At 57.5% G+C, this 24,637-nt stretch overlaps 1 protein-coding gene across 1 annotated transcript; it reads left to right on the forward strand.

The window, feature by feature from the left end:
- The first annotated feature begins 452 nt into the window (after positions 1-452).
- On the forward strand, positions 453-24,546 carry KDM6B (lysine demethylase 6B). Its single transcript, XM_077314834.1, is given in 22 exon segments — positions 453-1,416; positions 3,117-3,243; positions 3,821-3,919; positions 4,660-4,888; positions 5,023-5,115; positions 5,651-5,818; positions 6,173-6,319; positions 7,566-7,886; positions 8,089-8,875; positions 8,877-10,077; positions 12,289-12,415; positions 14,777-14,882; positions 15,070-15,275; positions 15,385-15,449; positions 15,764-15,835; positions 17,185-17,333; positions 17,930-18,044; positions 18,226-18,413; positions 18,610-18,751; positions 19,038-19,164; positions 21,883-22,053; positions 22,389-24,546. Coding segments are annotated over 21 exon segments (4,659 nt in total). The 5' UTR covers positions 453-1,416; positions 3,117-3,121; the 3' UTR covers positions 22,413-24,546.
- Positions 24,547-24,637: the final 91 nt, after the last annotated feature.

Raw genomic sequence — 24,637 nt, forward strand, 5'->3', positions numbered from 1 at the left:
GAACAGTGACCTTTTATTTAAGGTATAAGCTTCGGTGCGCGTTCGCAGCTCTGAGGAAAGACAAAAACGTGGGAACCTCTTTTTTTTAAAAACCAATACGGCCATAGAGGTGGATCCTGCAAACCTCTGGCAGAATTGTAAGACATAACAAAGTAGTTTGACGAGGAATGCGAAAGGCTCCTACACCTGGTCTCAGGTGCAGCCGTGTTTGTCTGTAGCAGCAGAAAAGAGAGAGTCTTGGAGCACCTGAACAGGTAACAAAACTTGTGGCAGGGGAGTCCTTCAAGACCTACGGAAGCTCCTGTTCCTGCCACAGATTTTGTGAGCCTTTCGGGTGCTCCTGGACTCTTGCATTTCGTCTACTGTTTAAGGCTCCAATCGGTTTCCAGCATATGACAGATTTGCACCAGCATAGCCCGTCCAAACACTGACCGGGTCTTCCTTCCCCCTCCTCTGTGATTTCAGGCCTTGTGGGAGATTGACGGGAAAGATGATTGGTGGCCACACAAAGGACCTCGCATGATTGGCCACTTTCAAGGAGAGCGAGAGCCACTCAGAGAGTCACTGGCCCAGTAAGTATGCCTAGGCTGTGGTTGGCATGTAGCGTGCAGGGAGGGCAGGGGTTAAGCCTGGAGCATCAGGGCTGAGGTCCCGCCTCTGCTCTCACTTGAGGGAATGCTGTTGGAGGAGGCAAGCGGGGCCCGCCCCCTCGGGAGGCGGGGTCTGTGTTCATTGATGGGAGGCACGCTGTGTATTAACTCCTTCCTTGCTGCAGTCAAAGGAGTGGAATGGAGGAGATGAATTCTCGTGCTTCCGATTTGGCGATGAAATTTACGCCAGCTCGAGAGGCAGAAGTTCAAAGGGTTGGAAACCCGATGCCACTTAGCAATTCCGGGAGTCAAAGGCAGAGTTTAAAGAATTTGAAATGACTGAATGCAAGATGGTTTTGAATGATCCCGTTTCATGAGAATGCATTTAGGGGTGAAATATTGCAGACTCAAAGTTGTTTTTTAGGAGGAGCCATCCAGAACTGAAGCCATCATTGCTATTTTATGTTAAAAGTTGAATGAATGAAATAAATATAATAATGATGATTATAATAATATCTGTGTATTTTAAAAATCAGTGCTAATTGCCATGTTTCCCAACATGTTAGGCTTCCTGACTTGTATATTATTTCTAGATTGTTTGGGTTCCAGATCTCTTCGGGATAAAGAGGGGCCCTTTACCCCATGACTCTGGAGTGATTTCTTGTTTTCCTTTTCCTCCCAGCGTTGCATGTGGCTGTGACCCGACAAGGGAATAGACCGACTCCAGAGGAGACTCAACTGGCGGGCGGCTGGGTGGAAGCACCCGTCGCTCAGATCCGGGGGGGTGGAGGGGGGGACCCAGGACGCACCCACCACGGGAGGAGCGGTAAGAATTGGGCCTGGGGGGGTCAGGAGGGGGAGAAGGGGGTCAGTGGGCCAGGGAGTGGGAGGAGATAAATAGGGGAGGGGGAGGGAGGGTACATCAAGGAAGTCATGGGTGAGAACAGAAGAGTTGCCACCTCCAGGTTGAGCAATTCCTGGAGATTTGGGGTGGGATCCGGGGAGGGCAGGGTTTGTGGAGGGGAGACGAACTCAGTGGAGGTGCCCAATTTTCCCCCTTTATTATTAAGCCCATCCGACCAAAGGTCTTGAGCATAAATCCCAGTAAAGAGTACAGGATAAAAGCCGTGTTACAGAGCATGAGAAAACAGACAAGGAATAAATACAGGCCTCCACAAATCTGATTTGGTCAGCAGGATAAAACTCATTTAGTGGCGCTTTAAAAGTCAGCTGTAGATCGCAACAGGATAAAGCCGGTTTTACAGGAAATGACAAAACAGGCCTAGAGAAAAATGCAGAACAAGAAAAGTACGCATCTTTCATGAAAGTCTAAAAATACAGTGGCTAAAGTGGATGAGTAGACATATGCAGCTCTCATAGGATCAGCAGGAGAAATCTCACTTTAGCAGTGTTCTAAAGAGACCACGGTGAGGTATTCTGCAATACATCCAGTGGTCTCCGGAGCAAACAGAGTTGCCACCCAGAGCTCTCCAGGAAGCTGGCATCCGGACAGAAGAGGGGCAAGTCCAAAGAACCCCGAAGGAAAGTCCGCTGGTCCCCTCAAAACAGGCTCAGCCACGCTTTGCTAGCCTGACGCACACATTTATTTATTTATTTATTTGATTTCCATACTGCCCTTCCATATGGTATGGCTCAGGGCGGTTTACATACAACATGGGGGGGATACATGGAACGAATTAATGCATACATTTTATAAGACGCTGTAATCTGCCACAAGCCAGTCAGGGAGTGACGGGGAATAAATCAATAATAATAATAATAATAATAATAATAATAATAATAATAATAGAAAAACTTCATTAGCAACTAGTTACTAAAACGGAATACAGCTTGAAAACGGCCATTGAGTCCACCTTCTCCGGGGGAGACGATCTCTGTAGTCCAGTTGATCTCCAGGCCCCACCTGGAGGCTGGCAACTCTAGGGGAGAGGGGCAGGGAGTCTCACGGGGAGGTGGGGCCAGTCGGGGTGGGAGTGACTTGAGTGGGTGGGAGGCGTGAATGTCCCGTGGGGGGGGGGGAGCAGTTAGTGTATGGGGAGGCTGGAGGGAGGAGTCCATATTTCGGAGCAGACTGATTGCTGGGGCGGGGTCTGAGGTCCATCGCAGAGCAGAGACAGTGGGGGGGCTGGGGGGGGGGAGACGATGGGTCGGATCCAACCAGCTGTTCTGCTGCTGGAAAAGACGACGTTTGAGCATCTCGGGACCTGCCTGTGACCCACCCAAAGCCCAGTGGAAAGGCGGCTGTGCTGAGGAGAGCTGAGGGAGGCCGAGCGGAACATCTGGCTGGATTCCTCCCTGTCTGGTTTCTAAGATTATTATTATCATTATCCTCACCTCCACCCCATTATTGCTGTTATCATGAACCATAATTAACAAGCCTTTCTGTGGTGCTTTCACTGCCCAGAGCTCTCGGTGCCTGCGCGCTCTTGCGTCCGTGTTTGCGAGAGCCCTGCGGTGTAGGCCAGAGGGAGTAACCGCTGTCCCCCTCCTCTGTATCTCCCTCAGACTGGATGCATCGCACAGTGGAACAACTCGGGGGCCGTGTCGGACGGGACCCCTTTTCTGTCGGCGGCCTGAGCTGCAGCGGAGCCTGGAGTTCGTGCCACCCTCGCCCATGGCTCCCGGGCGGCAGGTGAGTCTCCGGGGGGCTCCGCTCGTTCCCGGGACCCCTCCCAAACATGGCTTCCTTGGAGCCGCGGACAAGGGCGACGGAGACTCGAGCTCCCCCCGGGACCACCGGCCTTCTCCCTCCCGCCTCTGCGCACAGTTTTGTTTCCAAGATGTAGGTGGCCGTAACGAGGACTTCTGCCACGCTGACCTCACGGAAGTAGACAGAAGCAAAGGAACCTGGGAAATGTAGTTTTGTGGAAGCCCCGGGAGTGTTGAGAATCCACTCTGCCCCAGAAAGTATCCAGGCTGCGTGTAGAAAAGTCCTTCTCCCGGTTGGCGGCCGTTCTGTGGCCCCGCCCGTTGCCCGGGGGTGGAATTCCAGAGGTGGCCCGAGGCTCAGAAAGGTCGGGGACCCCCTAGATTAGACCAACTCACCCGAACGCCCTGAAATAATTTCGGCGGAGGCTGCCTGTGGGTGTGTACAGAGTCCCTTTGGCAGGAAGAGACCGGGGGCCGTCTCCCCCGAGGCTGGCTTGGCTGCCGTCCGGTCCCTTAGAGGCTCACCCCCGCCCTTGTCCCTCTCTGTTTTCTCTGCCCAGGTGCTCTAGCAGTGTTGGCCCACCTCAACCACCCCTGCACCTGCCGCCCAACCATGTCTCAAGCATGGGGCAACATGGGAAGGGCTATTTCCCCCCGGGGTAAGTGCTCTTCCTTCTGCTTGGGGCACTGGAGACATTCCCAGCAGGCAGGGGAGTGCAAATCCTTGGCTCCTGGTAAGCGCCCTGCCTCTGTCCGCAGTGCCGCTGTGTCCTTCGGGAGGGCTCGGGGGGGGGGGGTGAGGCCCGGCTCTGCTCTCCGCTCCCCCCTTCCTTCCTCGTCCAAGAAATCCCGGCCCCTCGGTCTCAAAGATGATAGCACGGGGCTCCTCTTTTAAATTTATTGAATAACGGACAACTGTCTCAAAGGCAGATCAGTAGCCATGTTGACTTGTGCTAAACCAGCTAGAAGGGAGTCCAGTAACCCCTTAAGGGCCAACGAGGTTTTTTCGGGGAATAAACGTCCGCAAATCGCAGCTCGTATCTGCCGAAGGGGCCTTTCGAAAGCTTCCCCCCCCGGAATTCGTGACTCGAATCTGCCTTTAACCCGTTGGATAGTTTTGACTTCAAGTGGATTTGTTTTAATTGTTCTCCTGGCGGTTGATCTTATCGTAGGATCGGGGCGCTGCTATGTTGCTCGGACATTGCAGAGATCCAAGAAGCCGCTTTCTGGAATTCTCCTGCCTGAGCCCACTAGGCCTCCTCCTCCTCCTCCGTTCTGCCCCAGGGAGCCCAAGCGCTTGGGCCATCGCGGTACCCGTTGCTCCCTCGGCACAAGCGGTGCCCTGTGCAGCCGCGTCCGCGTGGCCCGCGCCACTGACCCCCCCCGTTCCCTTCCCCAGGAACCTGGTCCCGCGTCCCTTGCACGGGAAACTGGAGGCCATCCACGGCTGCGTGCAGGCGCTGCTGCGAGACCAGGGCCAGCCTCACCTCTGGGAGCAGCTGGGTGAGATCTACGAGTCGGAGCAGGACTGCGAGGAGGCCGTGCGCTGCTACCAGAACGCTGCCCGCTATCAGCGCGACTACGGCAGCTACGGCGAGATGCACGCTCGGATCGGACGCCTGCAGCAGGTGTGGGGGCGTGGGGGGGGAGAAGGCGGGGCCAGGGGGGATGCGGGCGGCTGATTGGCGGGCTGGGGGAGGAAGCCCGGCCGGGGAGGATCTCTCCGTTAACGGCAGGCCTTCCTTGCTTCCCGCCTGGCCAGGCTCAGCTGTGGAACTTCCATTCGGGCTCCTCTCATCACCGGCAGAAAGTGTTACCCCCCTTGCAGCAAGTCTGGAACCTCCTGCACCTCGAGGTGAGCTGGGGAGCGACAGGAACACCGGAGACACTTTGCCCTTCTCTTGAGAAAGACGCTTTGCTCTTCTGTCCTCTTTCTGGTGCCCTTAGCAGCCTCCTGCCCTTAGCAGCCTCCTCGGAAATAACGGAGCTGTCTTAAAATGCCGGTTTCCTTCGCTCCCACTGGCCTTTCTTCTTGCCCCTTTCCGAGAGGGTGGCAAGATCTTGGGCCGGTCACACGCTCTTGGCCCAGCCCTGCCTGAGTCGCCCCTACCCCCTAATGGGGCCAATGACATCATCCGAGCTCAACTTCTCCCCTTGCCTGGGGCCTGCAGGAAAGGCCCCAGGCCTCCTCGGGCTGGCATTTCGGTGTCCCTTCTCGTTAATTTACACCACCTTCTTGTTGGGGAGCTCCCTGTAAGGTCTGCAGAAAACTTACGTTATTTGGTCAGGAGACACTCGACCGTCAAATGACCTTATAGGGGGAGGCAGGAAAACGGAGGAATCGTGGGAAGACTTAGCCCCCCCCCCCCCCGTCCTTTCCCTGCCTGCAGAAGCGGAATTTCTCGGCCAAGCGCAACCCCCAGCTGAAGAGGCCCGGCCCACCGATGGAGCCTCCTGTGGTCCAGCCCATCCCCCCAGTCCAGCACCCACCCCACCCCGGGCACGGAGAAGAGATGCCCACCCCCATGAAGAGGCGGAGGAGCACCAGCCCTGACCAGGTACGAGGGGCTGAGCGGAGTGGGCGGCTGCGGGCAGGAGCTCCCGTGGCCCTGGAGGAAGCGTCCCTCTGGCTCCACGGGGGGTGCGGAGGGGGGGGCTTCCTTTGTGCACCATGTTATTTATTCCTTTGGATTCAGGAGGGCTGGAAGACTCACTTGACGGTGGGAGATCTTTGGGGTTTTCTCTCTCTCTCTCTCTCTCTCTGTTGTGGGAGCAAGTGGCCTCCTTGGAGTTGGCCTGGGCCCTTATTTCAGCTTAAACGGGAGAGGAGAGCTGCAGGGAATCGAAGGCCAGCTGGGCCTCTTTTCTCCTCCTCCCTCCCTCCCTGACCGTCAATGTCTTTCCCGGCACAGAATGGCAGCGGGGTCGGACAGCACCCCCCGGGGCCCGGGCTCTCTGGAAACCCTCATTACCAGCTGCCTAAACCGGGGCTGTGGAACCCGCTCCATGGAGAGTCGTGGGGCCTGGAGCGCAAGAGTGTGGCTGCCCCAGAGAGACAAGTAAGTGGTGGCCCAGAACGCTCCCCGGCTGTCCTGAGGCCTTGGAGGGGGACAGTGCAGCTCTCTTGAACGTCCTTCTCGCAGGCCTGACCGGCCACTCTGGGGCCTGGGGGGCAGCACGAGATGGGCTTTGGGCAGGAGCCAGCAGGGCTACTCTTAGCTGCCCTTCACAAAAGCACGGGCCTGCAGCCCCCGTGGCTCTGGAGCCGAATGGGCAGTGCCCCGCAGTTCTCCTGCCTTTCCTTCCCCTCTTGGCTCTCTTACTTGTGGGGGTCGGGGGTCTCCCTCTCCCTCGCTCTCTCTCTGAGCTCCCGCTTGCTCTTATCCTGCACAGCCCTGGCTTTCAAGAGGGGTTCAAAACTCCTCAGATTCTTTTTTTTAAGTTTGGGGATATTGAACTCGGAAAATGTTGTTATTTCGGGATATTCCCGAATCCCAATATCGGCGTGGAATTCGGATTCGGTAAATATCCGGGAGTGCTGAATTTTTTCGGCTCCGTAATTCCCGAGGCGCGTAAAAGCGTCTCGGTCTCTTTAAACGCCTCAACGTGGGCTGTCTTGAATTCCCAAAACTTCCAAATGATTTGGGCTCTTTTTTTTTGGTAGCTGTTAAAATGGGGTGGGGGGGTGGGGAATCGGCTGGAATAATACCAGGAAAACACTGCAAGGCATTTTTTGGAGGCTTTTTCGGTTTGAGTTAGCGGGATGCACGCCCCCCCCCCCTAAGCTTTGCTTGCAGCTGGGGTTCCCCGTTCTGGATTGGGAAATTCCTGGGGGTTTTGGGAATGGAGCCTGGGGAGAGAAGGGCTCTCAGCCCTTGGGAACCCTTTCCCAAGCAGCCCTTTTCTCCAGGGGAAGTGCTCTGTGTGGTCTGGAGACGGCTGTCCTTCCGGGAGCTCTCCAGGCCCCCGCGGCCAGGCTGGCACCCCTCCGTGCGGCATACGAGGAGCAGGCTTGTGTGTGGGCACGAGGGGTCCCGCTGAGCAGTGGGCGTGACCCAGCTGAGCTTGCGTTCTGTGCACCGCCGGGCCTGGCTCCAGAAAAGCTCGACGGCACATTTGTGCTCTCCTGCAAGGCCCATTCCCTTCTGTGACAGAAGGAACAATTCCAAAACCCGTGGAAAAGCACAGGATAAATTATGTAAAGGCATGCTCTCAGTTTGGATAATGGGTTCTAGCGGGGGGGGGGGGGGTGCGGGAGCTCGGAGGTCCGCCCCCCTCTCACTTTCTCTCCTCTCCCGTCCCCAGGAACAGAGGAACTCGGTGGCGCACTCCTTCCCCTACCCGTCCCCCGCCTATGGCTCACACCCTCCCCCGCACCGCCTGCCGGCCATGGCCCCCAGCCCCCGCACACCGCCAGCACACCGACCCCCCCTCGAGAGCCATGGCTGCCTGGCCCGGCCCCACGGAAGTGACCTTAGAGACAGCCGAGTCCCCCGGGCGCGTCCAGACTCCAGCGCTTCACCAGCAACCGTCGCCTGCGTGCCTTACGCCCCGCGCCCGAGCCCGGCAGGGCCTCCCGTCACCAGCAAGACCACCCCACGGGGGCAGCCGCACCCTGACAGCCTTGTGAGTGAGGGGGCTGGGACCGGGGGGGCCGGGGAGAATCCCCGGGTGGGGCAGGGATGCCTGGCTCCGGCACAGAGCCCAGAATCGCTGTGGGCAGGAAGCGGCATCAGCCAGGGGCACGGGTGACTGTGGGGAATGAGTGGGGTGCGACATTCTCTGTTCTCCGCCTTGGACTGACCCTCGCTTCTGCCGGTCTCTGCAGGGGTCTGACCATTACCAAACGCCGCCGGCACTGCAGCCACCCAGCCCTGCCCAGGAGAGCAACAGCCGCAAACCACAAGCGCCCCCCCGCCCCCCCGCGCCTTGCCTTGCTTCCCGCATGCCGCCTCCCCCTCCGGTCGTCTCTAGGGGGACTCCTCCTGCGGTGGCCCCTCCGCCCCCCGCCCCCCCGTGCCCCCCGCCCCCTCCGCCGCCCCCGCCCCTGCCCTGGCTGAAAGGGCCGGCGTTCAGTAGCAAAGCGGGAGAGGGGAAAGCCAGCATGGACCCCCTCGACGAAATCTTGTTTGGGTGCGGGGAGCCCCACCGGGCAGAGCCCCCCCCCTTGGGGACTGGCGCCTCCAGCTGCAGCTTCCAGGACTCTGACGCCAGCAGTCCCAAAGGCGCCTTCTCTCACCCCGGGGAAGGGGGGGCGGACCAGCCGGGCCCACCAACTCCGGCCAGCCCCGAGGGGACGCCGGCCCCCGACTTCTGGTTGCCAGAAAGTGCCAGGGAGGAGAAAGGTCCTGGGGGCACAAGAGCCCTGACCCCCACCCCCACTGTTACCTCAGGAACCTTCCGGTCCCCCGAGAGCCCTCCTCAGCCCCCCACGCTGCCCCCACCCGCCACCCCTGCCCCCGCCTCCCCCGCCGCCACCCCCACCGCCGCAGCAGCAGCAGCAGCAGCACCGGGCCCCCTACCCAAAGACCCCCGAGCCAGCAGGGGTGCCCCCGACCACGGAGGCCGCTCCGCCCCGCCTCTTCGACTTCGCCAGCCCCCCGCTGGAGGATCAGTTTGAGGAACCCCCCGAAATTTCGGCCGATGGCTTAGCGAACATCATGAAGATGCTGGATGAATCCATCCGGCGGGGGGAGGAGGAGCGAGAGGAGAGCTTCCCCCCTCCGCCCCCCCCTGCCCCTCTGCTCCCGAGCCCCCCTCCGTTGGCCCGGCCGAAGCCGCCGGCCCCGGCCTCGGCCTCCTTTGACTACCCCAAGCCCCCCGGGCAGGATCCGCCGGAGCCCCCCTGTCTGTACCGCTTTGGCAAGCGAGACGGGGAAGAGCGGCCCCCGGCCGGGGGGGCCACCGGGGGCGGGGGCAAGTTCCCCCACCACAGCACTGCTTCTCTGCTCAAGTCCCTGGCCAACGTGCTGGAGGGGCAGAAACACTCCTACCGGCCAAAACCACTGGCCCCCCCTGGTGCTACGATCGCTCCTCCGGCCGGCGCCAGCCCAGCCGCTGGCCCTCACTTCTCTACCTCAAGCCAAGCCTGGTCCGGAGGGGCAGGGGGGGCCGTGGAGCGGGGAGCCAGCCCTCCCCCACCCCTCGCCAGCCGGCCGATCAAGACCGAATCCGAGGTACTCGAGGAGATCAGCCGGGCCTGTGAGACCCTGGTGGAACGGGCGGGGCGCGAGCAGAGCCCCCCGCCCGCCGCCACCCCCCCGCCGCCCCCCACCCCTCCGCCTCCCCCTCCCCCTGCCTCCCCACCCGCCCTCCCCGCGCCCCCGCCCCCCATTCCGGCTGCCACCCCCCCGCTGCCCCCTTTGCGCCCCAAGGAGGAGTCCCGAAAACGGGACCGGGAGCACCGCCGACACCGCCGGCCGGGCAAGGATGGCTGCCGGCGGCACCGGGAGAGCAAGAGCCACAAAGAGAAGAACCGGCAGATCCTCGGCAGCCTGGACGTGCAGAGCACCGAGAGCCAGGCCCGGGAAAACGGGGCCAAGCCGCCCCCCCTGGCCGCCCCCCAGCCCGAGCGGAGACCCGCCGTGAAGAAGGAGGAGGGGACCGTCAGCTCGGGGTCCACCGTGGTGTGCTCGGCCGACCTGCTCAAGCTGCGCTCCTTCACGGAGGGGCCGCCCAAGGAGCTGAAGATCCGCCTCATCAAGGTGGAGAGCGGGGACAAGGAGACCTTCATCGCCTCCGAGGTGGAGGAGCGGCGCGTCCCCTTGAGCGAGGTCACCATCAACCATTCGGCCGCCGAGGTGGTGCGGGCCAGCAAGTGAGTGTCACCCGCAGCCCCTTGCCCACTTCCCCGAGTGTCATCCAGAAACGGTGCTCGGAAAGGAGGGATCCACGCGGGTTGGCAGGCAGAGATGTTTTCCGGAAGGGCCCTGAGAAGGGGGGTCCGAGGGCTGGGTTGCAGTCCTCTGTGCAGTTCCTCTGCTCTGGATGCCGGAATAGCGGAAGGAGATAAAATGCGTCTCCTGCCGAATTTGGCCTCCCTCCCGTCCCGGCCCAGAGGTTGCCTGTATTTATTTATTCTGCCCTTCCCCGAAGGCTCAGAGCGGAGCCCATCAATCGAAAACATACAACAAAAATACGCACAGTAGGGATTTGGAAAGGACTCAGTTTAAATTTTAGAATGCTAAAAACCTGAAAATTAAGAGCGATTCTGCTCCAAGCCGCCTCCGTCCTTCCTCGCAGGAGGGGGGGGAATTGTGGGGGGGGGGGCGTGAACTCTGCCTTCGGAGGGATGGGCCACTTAAGTGGGTACTGGACAGGGAGGCCAGTGGGTGTGGGGTGCTGTGCCAGGGCCTCAACCACGTGCTTAGGGGAGCCACTCAGGCCCTGCCCAGGCTAGTTTACTTCTTTGGGGCCGGGGAACCTAAGCCGAATTTGCTCGCTGGATCTCGATATCCTGTGGGGGAACCCGGAAGAGTCAGAGGATGGGCGATCTAATGCTGCTGCTTGTCTCCTGTTTGGCTTTTCTGTCTCCGGGGGGGGGGGGTGAGTGTGCCCAAAGGAATTCCAAATCTTGCACTTCGAGTCCCTGGGGAGCAACACGGTGTTGTGCTTTTGCCTAAACTTGGGTCTGCAGCTTTGACCCTGGACAGGGAGCGATGTGGGGGGGGGGGGTTGCGGGTTGGGATGACGAGGGGAGAGTTTGCGAAAGGGGGGGCCTTGGAGCTGCCTGGATTGCGTGCCTCTTGCAGATGACGGTCTGTTCCGGGCGATTCTGGACTCCCTTGTTTGACTTCTCAGTGTTTGGGCAGCACCGAGAGCAGGGCTGAGCCCAGATAAGGGCGACCTCGGGGCTGAAGTCCAGGAGCAGGGAGGCCAAGCGGGACCGGGGCCCTTCTCTGGGTCAAGAGGAGGAGCGATTTGGAGCAGAGAGGAGACCTTGGGGCTGAGCTCTGGCTGGTAAAGGCCGCCGTTTGCCCTTGGTTCTACTGTAAGGCAGGTCATGGTTCCAAGGGCTTCCCGCTTGTCACCTTGCAATCTTCACAACAGCCCTGTGAGGTGGGGCCTGGGTGGAACCGTGGGGGAGGGGCTGCGGCTGAGGGAGGGACTAGATTTGGGGCTTAGCCCAGGGGGCGGGCGGCAGGGGCGCTATTTGAACCCAGGTCTTTTGGAATCACGAGTTTTTAGCCGCCCGCGTTACAACAGGCCCAGGACTTCTGTTGCTTATCCTCTAGAGTCTCAGTCATGTTGGGAGGAGGTCGCTTTGCACATGCCCAGTGGCACTGCTGTGCAGAAGAGGGCGTTGCGCGTAGAAGGTGGTTTCCAAAACCGGCTCGGGGATTCGGCACCAGCTGCAACGAGCCCAAACCGCACCTGGGAAGAATGACTTCAGGCCTGGAAGTTTTCCCACTGCGAAAACGCTGTGGACTTCTTGGGAGTAAATCCTCAGACCCCTTCCCCTCTCCTTTCTCCGGGGAGCTCAGGGTGGTATAGATGGTCTCTTCTTTCCTCCCCTTCAGTGAGAACCAGGAGGGCACAACTGGGGTTGGATGCAGGTTACACCTGCTCAGGACTGCACAAACCTGAGACTCGGCAATTCCTCAGAATGTCAGTTTCCTTTAATTTTTAGAAAAGCAAAGAGAGCTGCAAGGTTCTAGTCCTCATAGTGTGAAAAACTGAAGGGGAGGGAGAGGTCTGACAAAGAATGCCCGCAGTTGGGGCAGAGGTGGGCATTTCCCGGCCCACTGTGACAGTTCATGCCTTTCCCTGGCCTTCAGAAGCATATCTTGCTTCTCCTCCCCTTCAACTCACAACAACCCAGCAGAGGAGGTCAGACTGAGAGACAATGACTGGCTCAGAACGGTTTCACGGCAGAGGTGGGGGCCTGGAATTGCGTCTGGCTTGTCCTAGTCCGATGCGCTACCCACTATCTTTTCCAGCTGTGCCTAAAACAAGACTTCGTCACCAAGCCTGTGACTTCCTTAGTAACCTTCTCTCTCCCCCCCCCTTCCCCAAACGCCCATTTCAGGCACCACAAGGTGAAGGGGAAATTCAAGGAGTCTTACCTGTCGCCCGCCCTGTCCGTCAAGCCTCAGATCAACTCGGAAGAAAAGCTTCCGCGGGACAAACTCAACCCTCCCACCCCGAGCATCTACGTGAGTGCCTCTTCGGTGGGGGTGGGTGGGGGGGTACGCTGTGCTCAGAGACGAACAAAAGAGCCCCTTTGCTTTCAGCTGCAAGGTGCTAGCCCTCATGGGGGCTTCCTGCCCCTCTTTTTTAGATGATGCTGTTTCTGCAGCATTCCTCACACAGAGGACTAGCGCTTTTGAGCCTCCGCTGCCTGGCACTCTGCGTGTGCTCCGCGCACCTTTCGGAAGGCAGCATTCTGCAGTCTCAAGCCCAGAGCGGCCATCCTGCTCATGCCCCCCCCCCCCCCGTTAATTCCCCCCCAGGATCGGGATCTTCCCCTGCAGCTTTGGGAGCCTGCTGCGTCTCCGTGCCTTCATTCCTCTGGAGAGACACGGCCTCTGACTCAGCGGCTCTGGGACTTTGTGTCCTGAGATAGCGGGGATAATTTGACGCCAGCATCTCATTCTCAGTGTAAACTTGCCTTGCCTTGGCCTCTTCGCCTGAGCAGAAGACAAACGGGCTGTCGCATTGGCTTTTTCATCTCATGGCAAAAACTGTGTTCAGAGTCCAGGAGCCAAGAAATCACAGAGAAATCTCAAATGCCATTAGGTGTGCTGAAAGATCAGCATGCAAACATGTTTCTTGAACGGGGCAAAATAAAGAAAAGACTGAGACAGAAGAGAGGAAAGGATGGATTCCTTCCAAGAAGAATCTTCTGCAGAAAAAACCCTTTTTTTGAGAGAGTGAGCTGCATTGAGAGCAATTGGGAGAAACAAGTCATTGGGAGCAGAAAGGATGTCCAGGACCTCATCCAAGCCACAGAAATGGAATCTGGCGAAACCTTTTAAAATGATTGTGCTTACAAATACGTGAAACAAAACAATGGCCCAGAGACTGGAAATGTTCCGTTCCAGGAAAAGGAGACGTCAAAGACTGCAGCAACTATCAAACTGTTGTAATGAGTTTTGTCATGAGTGATGTTTGAAATCTTACCACATATAGAATAAGACGTGAAAGATGTTCAAGCTGGATTCAGGACACGCAGAGGCGCTAAAGATCAAATTGCAAATCTACACTGGTCACTGGGCCCTTGGAGAGAAAAATCACTTTTTATTCCATAGATTACAGCAAGGCTTGGCATACAGTTAGCATTTGATTGTTTTGTTATACTACCCACACTCTGGACAGGAGGCTATGGAGAAACAGCACGGTTTCCGATTGGCAAAGGAATCAGATCGGGGTGTGTTTTATCTCCGTATTGCTTTCAATCTATACAAGGAACATATCGTAAGGAAAACCGGATGAGAAGACGGGGTGAAAATTTGCTTAAAGGAACAGTAGCCCTTTGAGATAGGCAGGTGGCAGCACATTCCTGGTGCAGAACCAGTGGAGGCTTGGAAGGCAGGAAGTGCCAAAGTGAGATTAAAGATTAAAATCAAGAAGACTGCTGGGGAAGGCACAATTTTTAGGCTGACGGCAAAGAAATTGAAGCAGACCTCCCCTGTCACGAATTTTGCTGCCGGACTCTTGCTCTCGGGGAGAGGAAAGTGGGGTATAAAGCCAACTCTTCTTTTTCCACAAGTTGGAAGCAACTTGTGGTCACTTCACACGCAAACGCCCGCAGCTGTACTCTGGGTGGGTTCTTGCCTCCAAAGCCCCCCTCCCTTTTTCTTTGTGCGGGATTCACCTGCAGGAATTGGCGGCTGAGCCCCAGGCCAACCGGAGTGCCTTGCTGGACCCTGGATGCTTCATGGTCACCCACACCATTTTACTCACTGGTTCATTTGCAATATTTATGTGCCCCTCATTCTCAAGGGCACCTCAGGACCCAAGACGGGCAGCGGATCCAGATACACATTCAAGCTACAGATGCGAAAACGCCAAGAACGAGTTTATCCGTGGCTTACGCTCCCCTTGCCTGGACTCGTGGCTGCTTCAGGGAGAGGGCTTGGAGCTCCTGGGAGCCAGAGCTAAAAAGGGGACCCCAAATTAATGCCCCCTTTCAACAGAGATGGCCCAACCCCCTCCCTTTTCTCTCACGTTTGGGGTTGGCGGTGTCTCCTGGCAGGATTGTTTCTGTGATCTGACCTGGACCTTCCGCTGGGTGCGGCCTGGGCAGGTTGTCCCAAGCTCAGTCCCCGGCAGGACTGGCCAAAAAACAGGGCTGCCCGCGATGTGGAAGGCCTGCGGGGGGGACTGTGGGAAAGACACTGCCAGTACGATGAGTAAGACAACGGCAGCAGCGAGGGACTGAGGGTCCGAGGCAGCGGAAGGCTGCTCCCTGCTTCCCTGGGTGCTCCTCATCCTAGCGGGCTTCTGGTCTCCGCCTCGATGTCCGGGGGTCCAGTGTCTCGGCCCTCATGGCCTTTCCTCTCCTCTCTCCTCAGCTGGAGAGCAAACGGGACGCTTTCTCACCGGTGCTGCTGCAGTTCTGCACTGACCCCAAGAATCCCATCACCGTCATCCGGGGCCTGGCCGGCTCCCTCCGCCTCAGTGAGTCCCCTGCCCCACGGGGGATGGGGTGGGCTTGGGCCTACCTGCAGAAGAGGAAAGGGGAGGGCCTGCGGGGACCAGGAGGCGGCTGAGGGCCAACTCTGACTTGGGACCGGGGGAGGGCGGCCGCAGGAACGGCTTCCATCTCGGCTGCCCTCGCTGACGTCCCCCGTGGCCTCCCCCGCAGACCTGGGCCTGTTCAGCACAAAGACCCTGGTGGAGGCCAGCGGGGAGCACGCCGTGGAGGTCCGCACCCAGGTGCAGCAGCCGTCGGACGAGAACTGGGACCTCCAGGGGACGAAGCAGGTGTGGCCCTGCGAGAGCAGCCGCTCCCACACCACCATAGCCAAGTATGCCCAGTACCAGGCAGCCTCCTTCCAGGAGTCCCTCCAGGTGAGCAGAGCGGCCACCGCCCCCCCCTCCTCTCGGGGCAGGGGTCTCTGCAGCAGCAGGGGCCGCGGGGAGTCATCGCCGTCTCTGACTTTTCCTTCTCTCGGGGCAGGAGGACAAGGAGAGCGACGAAGAGGAGGCCGAAGAGCCCGACAGCACCACCGAGACTCCCCCCAGGTAGGCCGGGGAAGGGGGGGGGCTCCAGGCTGTTGTGGGGGCAAAAGTAGGGGGCGTTTGGAGGAGACGGAAGATGGAAGAGTTTGGGACGTGGGATTCATTTCGGGGAGGAGGCGGACGGGAAGCGATCTCTAAAAAGGCTAAACAGAGTTTGCGGGGAAATGAAGTAGAAATGGGTGGGTGGGCCGGGGAGAAAAGGTCCCTCTCGTGGCCTTCCTCCCTTCCCTTGTAACTTTTTAGAAAGGAGAAAGGAAATATTAAACCGATGGGTGGCCTTTGGGATTGTCATTTTTCTGTTTGACGTTTCTTTCCAGCAGCAACCCCGACCAGAAGCCTCACCAGATCATCAAGTTTGGGACCAATATCGACCTCTCGGATGCCAAACGGTGAGAGGGGGGGGGGGGTGTTGAGGACGCACCCAAATGCACACGCAGAGCGGTCTTGGAAGACCTTTTGACCTTCAAGGTGCCCTTGGACTCAAACTCTGTTCCGAGCCTGCCCACGAAAGCTTCTACCCAGATTAAAACTTTGTGGGTCCTTAAGGTGCCGTCGGACTCAAACCTGGGAGGCTTCAGACCAACTGGGTGACCCACCTGAACGTGGGGAACGGCCTGCCCTCTCGCCATGCAGGTCTTTGCACTTCTGTTTATCTGCACCCCAAAGAGAGAGGCTGCAGCCCCCGAGAATTGGCCCTGAAAAATCGACGGGGGTTAGGGTTGCCAGCCCCCAGGTAACACCAGGAGATTTTCTGTTGTTCTCCAAATGACCAAGATGAGTTCCCTGGTGAAAATAGCTGGACTCCAGGGCATTCTACCCTGCCGAGGTCCTTCCCTAAACCTCCAAATTCCACCTCCCAAATGTCCAGATCCTGAAAAACAAGAACCAAACCCACGTGAAACCCTTTACTGTGTCAGACAGATTAGCACAAAATGCTCTGCTGGCTTTCAAGCTCGCCAGAGTTCTTCATCTGCAAAATATTTGTCCAAATGTATATCTCCCCTTCCACCGTTCTGTCTTTTAAAACGTCGTAATACGCAGCCTGATGAAGCCGCTGTCTACTGAATCCGACCATCCAGCTCAGCCTTGTCTGCTCAGACTGGCAGCTGCTCTCTCTCCAGGGCTCAGGCAGAGGAAAAGTCCTCTCCCATCACCTCCCACGGGATCCTTTTTAACCGGAGTAGCCGGGGATTGAACCTGGGACCTTCTGCACGCCATGCAGATAGACCGCCACTGGTCAAGAGCTCTGGTGAGCTTTACAGCTCGCCAGGGTATTTTGTGTTAACTGGGTTGGCCCAGTGAAAGTTTCAAAATAGATTTTGTTCTTGGTATTTTAGCTTTTTAAGGTGCTGAAGCACCTCCCGTCGTCTATGGTTTCTGGCCTCTGCTGCCCTCCTATGGCCATAATGTGTCCCTGCAACAGAGAGCTCTCTGCTGCCCCCACGTGGCCATGTTAGGCAATAGCCTTTGCTCTGTGTCTGTGCCCGGCCTTGTTATTGTTGTATGCAGGGTTTTCTTTGCTGCCCTCCAGTGGCCATAACAGTTCACTGCTGATAATCATTCTGGTGGATTATTTTGAACCTTAGAATCCTAGAGTTGGAAGGGCCCTCCAGGGTCATCTAGTCCAACCCCCTGCACATGCTAGACTAGAATCCAGCCGTCCTACTGTAGACAAACACTGACACCTTCTGAACCTGTCTTTTAAAACCCAACATTTTCTGTTTTGGATGCCCCACAGGTGGAAGCCTCAGCTACAGGAGCTACTGAAGCTGCCGGCCTTCATGCGCGTCACCTCTACGGGGAACATGTTGAGCCACGTGGGCCACACCATCCTGGGCATGAACACGGTGCAGCTGTACATGAAGGTGCCGGGCAGCCGCACGCCGGGTAAGGAAGGGTCGAAGGAGGGCCGGTGTGTTTGTGCAGGTCTTCGCCTTGTCACTATGTTTATAGTTTCGATATACATTTGCCAGCTTCCGGGTTGTTTTCTTTGCTAACTTTGTGCTGCTGCTTTTAACCTTCAGAGTCCTGGATCCCCCCTCCCCGGGGGCATTTCTCCCTTGACTCCTTGTTTGTGTATTTCCAAGGCTGTTCGTTCCACCTGCCATCCTTTGGAAAGGCAAGGAAAATACCTGCTCCTAGAAGCAGGGCCTTTTTAGCGGCAGCTCCGGGGCTGTTACTCCTTTCTTCAGGATATTTCTTTGGCTCCCGCCCTGCTCTTTGTTTCTCCTCCAAATGCAACCGCTGGTTTCACAGGCCTTTCGGTGATTAATGGGAGGGGGGGGTTATCCCTTGTTTAAATATGTTTGCTGACTGACTGGAATCCCCACAAACCAGATTCTGAGTTATTGAAAAGCGACATGAAATTCGGTCCCGCTCCGAATGGGCATTTCCCCCCAGGGACAGTTCCGGGAGCGACACTGAGGGAGGCCTTGCGCCCGACCTGATTTCCCAGCCTCCTAAAGAGCGTTCCCCTCTTGCAGGACACCAGGAGAACAACAACTTCTGCTCGGTGAACATCAACATCGGGCCTGGGGACTGCGAGTGGTTTGCCGTCCACGAGCATTACTGGCAGAGTATCAGTGCCTTCTGTGACAGGTGGGTGGTGGGAGGACGAGGAGGCGGCCTTGGCCCGCGGGCGCCGGGGGCGGGCGGGGCGCCACCTGGGGAAGCGCGAGACGCTGTCTGCTCTCTCGGGCGCCGTGCCACCGAGCCAGGCTGCCTGCCGAGCGACGGCCCGGGGTGCCCCTTCCTTAAGGGGGCTGGCGGTCCCTTGCAGGCACAGCGTGGATTACCTGACCGGCTCGTGGTGGCCCATCCTGGAGGACCTCTACCAGTCCAACATCCCCGTCTACCGCTTCATCCAGCGGCCGGGGGACCTGGTGTGGATCAACGCGGGGACCGTGCACTGGGTCCAGGCCACCGGGTGGTGCAACAACATCGCTTGGAACGTCGGCCCCTTGACGGGTAACGGATGGGGACAGGGGGGCTCTCGGGGGGGGTCAGTGCCGCGGAGGAGGCTGGGAGGGGTGCTGGGGCCTCTCCGCCCATCTTGGGGCCGGCGGGACAGGCCGTCTTGCCCTCCTGAATGCCTCCGATGTGGTCGAGAGGGCCTGCCGGTCCTCCTCCGCCCCCTGAGTGCCCCTGCCGCTCTGCCCTGCAGCCTACCAGTATCAGCTGGCCCTGGAGCGCTACGAGTGGAACGAGGTGAAGAACGTCAAGTCCATCGTCCCCATGATCCACGTCTCCTGGAACGTCGCCCGCACCGTCAAGATCAGCGACCCCGAGCTGTACAAAATGATCAAGTGAGAACCTTGCGGCTTCCCCGGGGATCTGCCGGCCCAAGCGTCTTGGCTGCTCGGCACCGACGCCCCAGACCGGCCCCCTCGCGCCCCAAAGATGCTTTTCTGGGGAGGCCGCTTTGAGGCTCCTTCGGGTCGTGAAGAAGCACCTCTTCTTCCGAAGGCTAGGCTGGGGAGTGGGCTTGGGCACAAGGGGGGAGGCCCCCTCCCCCGTGGCCTGCTTCCGTGTCCCCTGCTGGCTCCGCCTGGCCTCCCTGTGACTGGCCCTCTCCCCTCCCCCCCCCCGCAGGTATTGTCTCATGCAGTCGATCAAGCACTGCCAGGTCCAGCGGGAGAGCCTGGTGCGGGCGGGAAAGAAGATCGCCTACCAGGGCCGGGTGAAGGACGAGCCAGCCTACTACTGCAACGAGTGCGACGTGAGTCTTTGCCCCTGCGAGGGCGGCCTGAAGGGAGGGGGGGGCTTGATTTACCTGGGTTGTGAGCAGCCCCTCCACTCCACCCGGGGATCTGGCTTGACAGAGCAGTTTAGGAGAAGGAGGTTTTTACGGAGGGCGGACTTCGTCTCCCCACAACAGACACCCTGAGAGGTAGGTGGGACTGAGAGAGCTCTAAGAGAACTGCTCTGTGATAACAGCTTTATCAGGACTGATGACTAGCCCGAGGCCACCCAGCTGGCTGCATGGGGAGGAAGACTGGGGAATCAAGCCCGGCTCTCCGGATTGGGGGCGGCTGCTCTTACCCACGGCATCAAGTGGACCCTGCTTAGCTCTGTTGAGACTGGCCTATCCCAGGCTACCTGGGTCCAAGGCCCTGAGTGCAAATGCTGCGTTTATTTTTAAAGGAGGGCGTGGGCAGGAGGGAAAGGTGCACACGGGGTCACCTGGGCAGTGGGGCTGGTTTTTCTCTGCCGCCTGGCATAGGCCTCCTTCCCTCCAAGGCGCTCAGGGCCGCGCCTCCAGTTCTCCTGGGCTCTGTTGGGCTGCCTGTGCCGCCCAGGGAAGCAGAGGGAGAAGAACAGGTTGGGCTTCCCTGTGGGGAGGCGGGCACGAAGACATGTGCTGGCACCGCATCTCTGGCATAGCCACGGCCCTCCCGGCCCTGGAACAGAAACTGGCCCCAGGCCTCCTGTCTGGAGGGGGCCCAGGGCAGGGCAGCCCTACAAGGCCCCGGGCCCTGGAGAGCCAGATCGGAGTCCCAGGAGACGCTCGCCTCCTCAGATCCAAGTAGGGAGACCTCCACGGCCGTACATGTCCCCGGCAGAAGGTGGGAGGGGGTGGCAGAGAAGGGTCCTGCCGAGTTCACCTTTGCTCTGATCGAGCCAGCTGCATATCCCACCTTTGGCCTTTGCAGCCTTCTGGCTTGGGTCGAAGGACTAGCTAAGGAGCCTGCCCACGACACCTCGGAAAAGGTCCTGCAGCAATGGGGACGGTGCAGCAAAAGGGCCACGAAAACCATTAGGGGCGGGACACTTTCCCTGTGGCGGGAAGGCAAAGAGGTCTGGCCTTTCTTGGGAGAGGTTTGCAAAATGACGCGTGAGTCAGAGAAGGAAGTCCTTTTCTCCCTCTCTGTCGTGGGATTAATGAGCCAGGGGAGTCCCCCTTCACCCACAGAGTCATGCCCGCGGGGAACCACAAGGTCTAGGGGGGACCCTCTCTCTCTCTCTCTCTGGGGCAGTCTTCTTGCTACTTGGGGGGCCGCAGTGGGAGGGCTTCAGGAGTTCTGGCCCTGCTGGGGGACCTCCTGGTGGCCCCTGGGTGACGCAGAGCGTCGGACTGGAGGGGCCACTGGACCGACCCAACGGGGCTCCTCTTCTGCTCTTAGGAATCGCCATTCCTGCTTGCAGAGGGAGTTTGGGCCCACAACTCTGGGGATATAATTTGGGGCTCATGAGCTTTCGAGAGTCCTCCACTAGAGGGGGTGGCAGGCAGATGGCGGACCCTCCTCTAGGAGAATCCAGCCGAGGAAGCCGTGGGGTGGGGAAGTGTGAGGGGCCCGGATGCGGCCTTCCGTCTGGGAAGTTGGGTCGGGGCTCAGGCCTTGTGGAGGGTGCTTTTGGCCAGGGGGGTGATAAGGCTTCTGTGGGGCGAGGAGGGGCCCTTCATAAATCTCCTAAGCCTGCCTACAGACGGCCCCACACAGCCCCGGCACCCCCTTTCCTGTTGTTTTGCATTCCGCTGACCTCTCAGGAACTGCGCTTCCTCTGAGGAAGAGGCTGTGCTGACTCCGGGGGACGTGAAGCCAGGACTGGGGTGCAGAAAGCGCACGCTTTGGCCAGCCGTGTGACCCTCAGATCGTGGGCTGCTGAGTCCCCATGGGGGCGGGGAGTCCAGGAAGGGACAGTGCTGTCCTCTGCATCCCTCAGCCAAGATCCCTGCAGGGGTTTCTCACTTGGGAGGGAAGTCCAGTAGCTCCTTTGTTTGTTTGTCTTGAAAGATTGGGAGACCCGATGACGGACCCCCGGGGCATGCATTAGGGGCTGGCTGTGGCTCCAGAGATGCAAGAGTTGTGTGTGTGTGTGTGTGTTGGGGGGGGCACATCTGTTTGCAGAAACTGTAGCAGCCACTCAGGAAGGAAAGACGCTTCTGGTCTAAATTTAAAAATGGAGAGGAAAAGGCAGGGGGGGGGAGACTATGCCTCCTGGCTATTCTAAATGCTTCTGTGATTTACAAAGGAGGGGGGGCTGGATTTCCCTCCCCCCCAAATAGAATTTATCCTGGTTTCCAGTTCTCCTCTCCTGCCTGGAGTCGTCTTGAGACTGACGTGCTAGTGGCCGTTAGCTGACGCATGCGTCCCCTTTGCCCAGGCCAATTCTTGGGGGTCCCATCAGATCAGTTCTCTCCCCCAACCCCTGGCTTTGTGGGTCTGCCCCCTCTAGGCTGGGATATTCCTGGAGTCTTGGGGGGGGGACCTGGAACAGGCAGGAGTCGGGGCAGAGGGGGACCTCAGTGCGGCCTCATGCCCCCCCCAATCCCCCCTCCAAAGCAGCCCTTTTCTCCGGGGGAGCTGACCTCTGCCCACTGGAGATAAGTTGCCGCTTGGGGAGCTCTCCAGGCCCCACCTGTTGGCCTGCAGCCTTCCCAGGGCGGGGCAGGACCCATGATGCTCACAGCGACGGTCCCTCTCTGCTCCCTCAGGTGGAGGTTTTCAACATCCTCTTTGTGACCAGCGAGAACGGGGGCAAGAACACCTACCTAGTGCACTGTGAGGCATGCGCCCGCAAGCGCAGCTCCTCCTTCCACGGCGTCGTGGTCCTCGAGCAGTACAAGACGGAGGAACTCATCCACATCTACGACAGCTTCACTCTGGTGAGCGGGGGCAGGGGCAGAGGGGAGCCGCAGGGCACGGGCCCCCAAGGGCCTGCCGCTTTTCTGTGCTGTTTGAGCTGGCGGAGGTGGCTCTTCTGTGTTCAGACGAGAGCTATCAGTGCTAATGGGCTTGGGAAGAGGCAGTAGTGCCACCTGTTGGCCGACTGGGGGAATTTTTCTGACTTGGCACTTCAAGGCACTTGAGAGCGGTTCAGTTAACTCCAGTGCACTCCCAAGGAGGGTGTGAAGTGCAGAGTTGGAGGGGGTGAAGAGGTCATGTCTGTCTACGGCCGTGGGTGACCGGGCCTCTATTGACGCTTTCCTTTCCTTAACAGGCTACGTCACCTAGTTCAAGATGAGCCATAGCATACCTGGACGTTGATGTCTAGGTGGTTTCTCCAAGCTGGCCTCTCCCCCTCACCACCGTGTGTTTGGTGGAGGGGGTGGTTCTCGCCTGCCCCCCCTCCCTCCGTAGCATCTGAGCCTCTGATCCACTCACGAATGCCTGCTCCGAGCCAAGGCGGGCGGGCAGGACAGATCTGCCACACCTACATGTTTGTCCCCTTCGTCGTCGTCGTCCTCCCCCCCCCCCCCCACGAACACACAATGGATCCCTCTTAATTTATTCTGCAAAATGAACCTTTTTTTCTGGGTGGTGCTGATTTTGTATTAAATGAAGAAAAAAAAAACTGGATTTAAGAAAAAAACAAAACAGAAGGGCAGAGAAAACGGATCGCCAAGGCGTCCTGGCCGGCTCCCCGGGTGAGAGAGGAAACGCGGGCCGAGCTTCCTGCCCTGGGTCAGAATTACACTGCGCCCAAGCTCCTCGGGAACAAGGATCCGGGGCCCCCGATCCAGAGGCGGTCCAAGGACTTTTCCCTCACCACAGCATTACTGCTTGGCCGTCTCAGCGGGATGGGACGGAGAGATGGCTTCGGATTTGGGGCGCGCGGTTTGTGGTGGTTTTTCTTTTTCCTACACAAAACAGACATACAATTCTTTTCTCTTGTCGGGAATTTTAAAGGAAAAAAAAAAAGAGAGAGAAAACAGAACGCAAGCAAGCAAAAAAATTTTTAATACGGGTTTCTTAACACAGGACTTTTCCGGGGGGGGGGTTCAGTTCTCTCTCTCCCGGGTCGAACTTCTCTTCGGGAGGAGGGAGAGTGTACATGGATTTCTATATATTGGCGGGGCGGACGGGGCAATTTTGCGCGTGTGGTTTTTAACGACGATGATGGATTATTGATTTCTTACATCCTTTTATATATTATATATATAAAAATATAAGGAGGAAAAAAAAATCCTGGTTTGTATTAGAAACTGCTTTTAAAAAACACAAAACATAAAAAACAACAGAAAAGGAGTCCGGTGGGTAGGCAAAGGCTTGTGTGTGGTGGCACCGGGGAGTCCCCGTGCCATGGTGGGGGGAAATACAGCCCTGCAGAGGGCTTGGTGCTGGCCCCAAGTCAGACACACGGGTAGATGGGAGAATATTTTGCAAAATGGGGGAGGGGAGTTCTTATTCCTCATCCCCCTTTCCTTAGGGGTTCTCTGGGCCCTACCCCTATGCCATTTCGGGCTGGAGGTGGGGGGGCCACAGGGACCCTTCATGCTGTCCTTAATCCACCCTCCTTACCTGTGAAAATCCCCTTCACTCTGCTCGACCCTTCAGTGCTTTCCCCTCCAACTCCCCTGCTCCTTGCTGAATCCCACCCCTTCCCCTCCCCAGTCTGCATGCTTTTGGCTCTAAAGTTCTCACTCCCAATTCATAGTTTTGAAACCAGAAATGTCTCAGATTTGGGGTAATTTTTGTTGTTGTTTTTCTTTTATATATAAGTATATTTTGCGTGTTTGTTTGTAACTCCATGCGTCAGAATTGTTTTGCAATTTTGTAAATTCTTTCTCTCTTCCTTGTTTTAATTTATACATCCTCCCTTTTTTGGTAATGATTTCTCTATTTATTGGTCCTTTATTGGGGGTTTGATCCAGGTTTTTCTTTTTTTTTTAAAAAAGAAACTTTTTACAATGTTGTTGTATCTGCTTGTTATTTTTTTAAAGTTCTTTTGTTGTTTCTTTTGGCTTCTCTGGAATTTTTGTTTGAATTTCCGATTTAATTTTTAATTTTTTTTTGGTCTGTTAATATTTTCCTTGACATGGTGCTCAGTCTTCTCATGGGGGGGGGGGCAGTGTGTGTGGGGGGGCAGTTTAATCCTGGATCATCTTGTTGATTTCCTGTTTTGTTTTTTTAGCAGAATCCTGCCCCGCCCAGCAATGGTAGAGCTCTTTTCCTTCCGAAACCTGCACTTTTTAAATTTCCCAATTTTTTCCTCTCTCTCACAAACACACTGAAATAAAACAGATGAACAGCTAGTGTCTTTGGAAAACAAATTTTTTAAAAAAGGATTCTTATTGTACTGTAGGGGACAAGGATAAACAAATCTTATTTTGTAAATGTAAAAAAAAAAATTAAATTAACTCACAGAGATAAAACAACCAGACTTTTCTCTCTCTCTCTTTCTCTCCCCGAATCTTTTGTTACTGGTTTTGTTCCTTTGTTCTGACTTGAGGGGGAGAGAATTTGCAG

The sequence above is a fragment of the Paroedura picta genome, chromosome 16 (assembly GCF_049243985.1).
Source record: "Paroedura picta isolate Pp20150507F chromosome 16, Ppicta_v3.0, whole genome shotgun sequence".
NCBI classification, from domain to species: Eukaryota; Metazoa; Chordata; class Lepidosauria; order Squamata; family Gekkonidae; genus Paroedura; species Paroedura picta.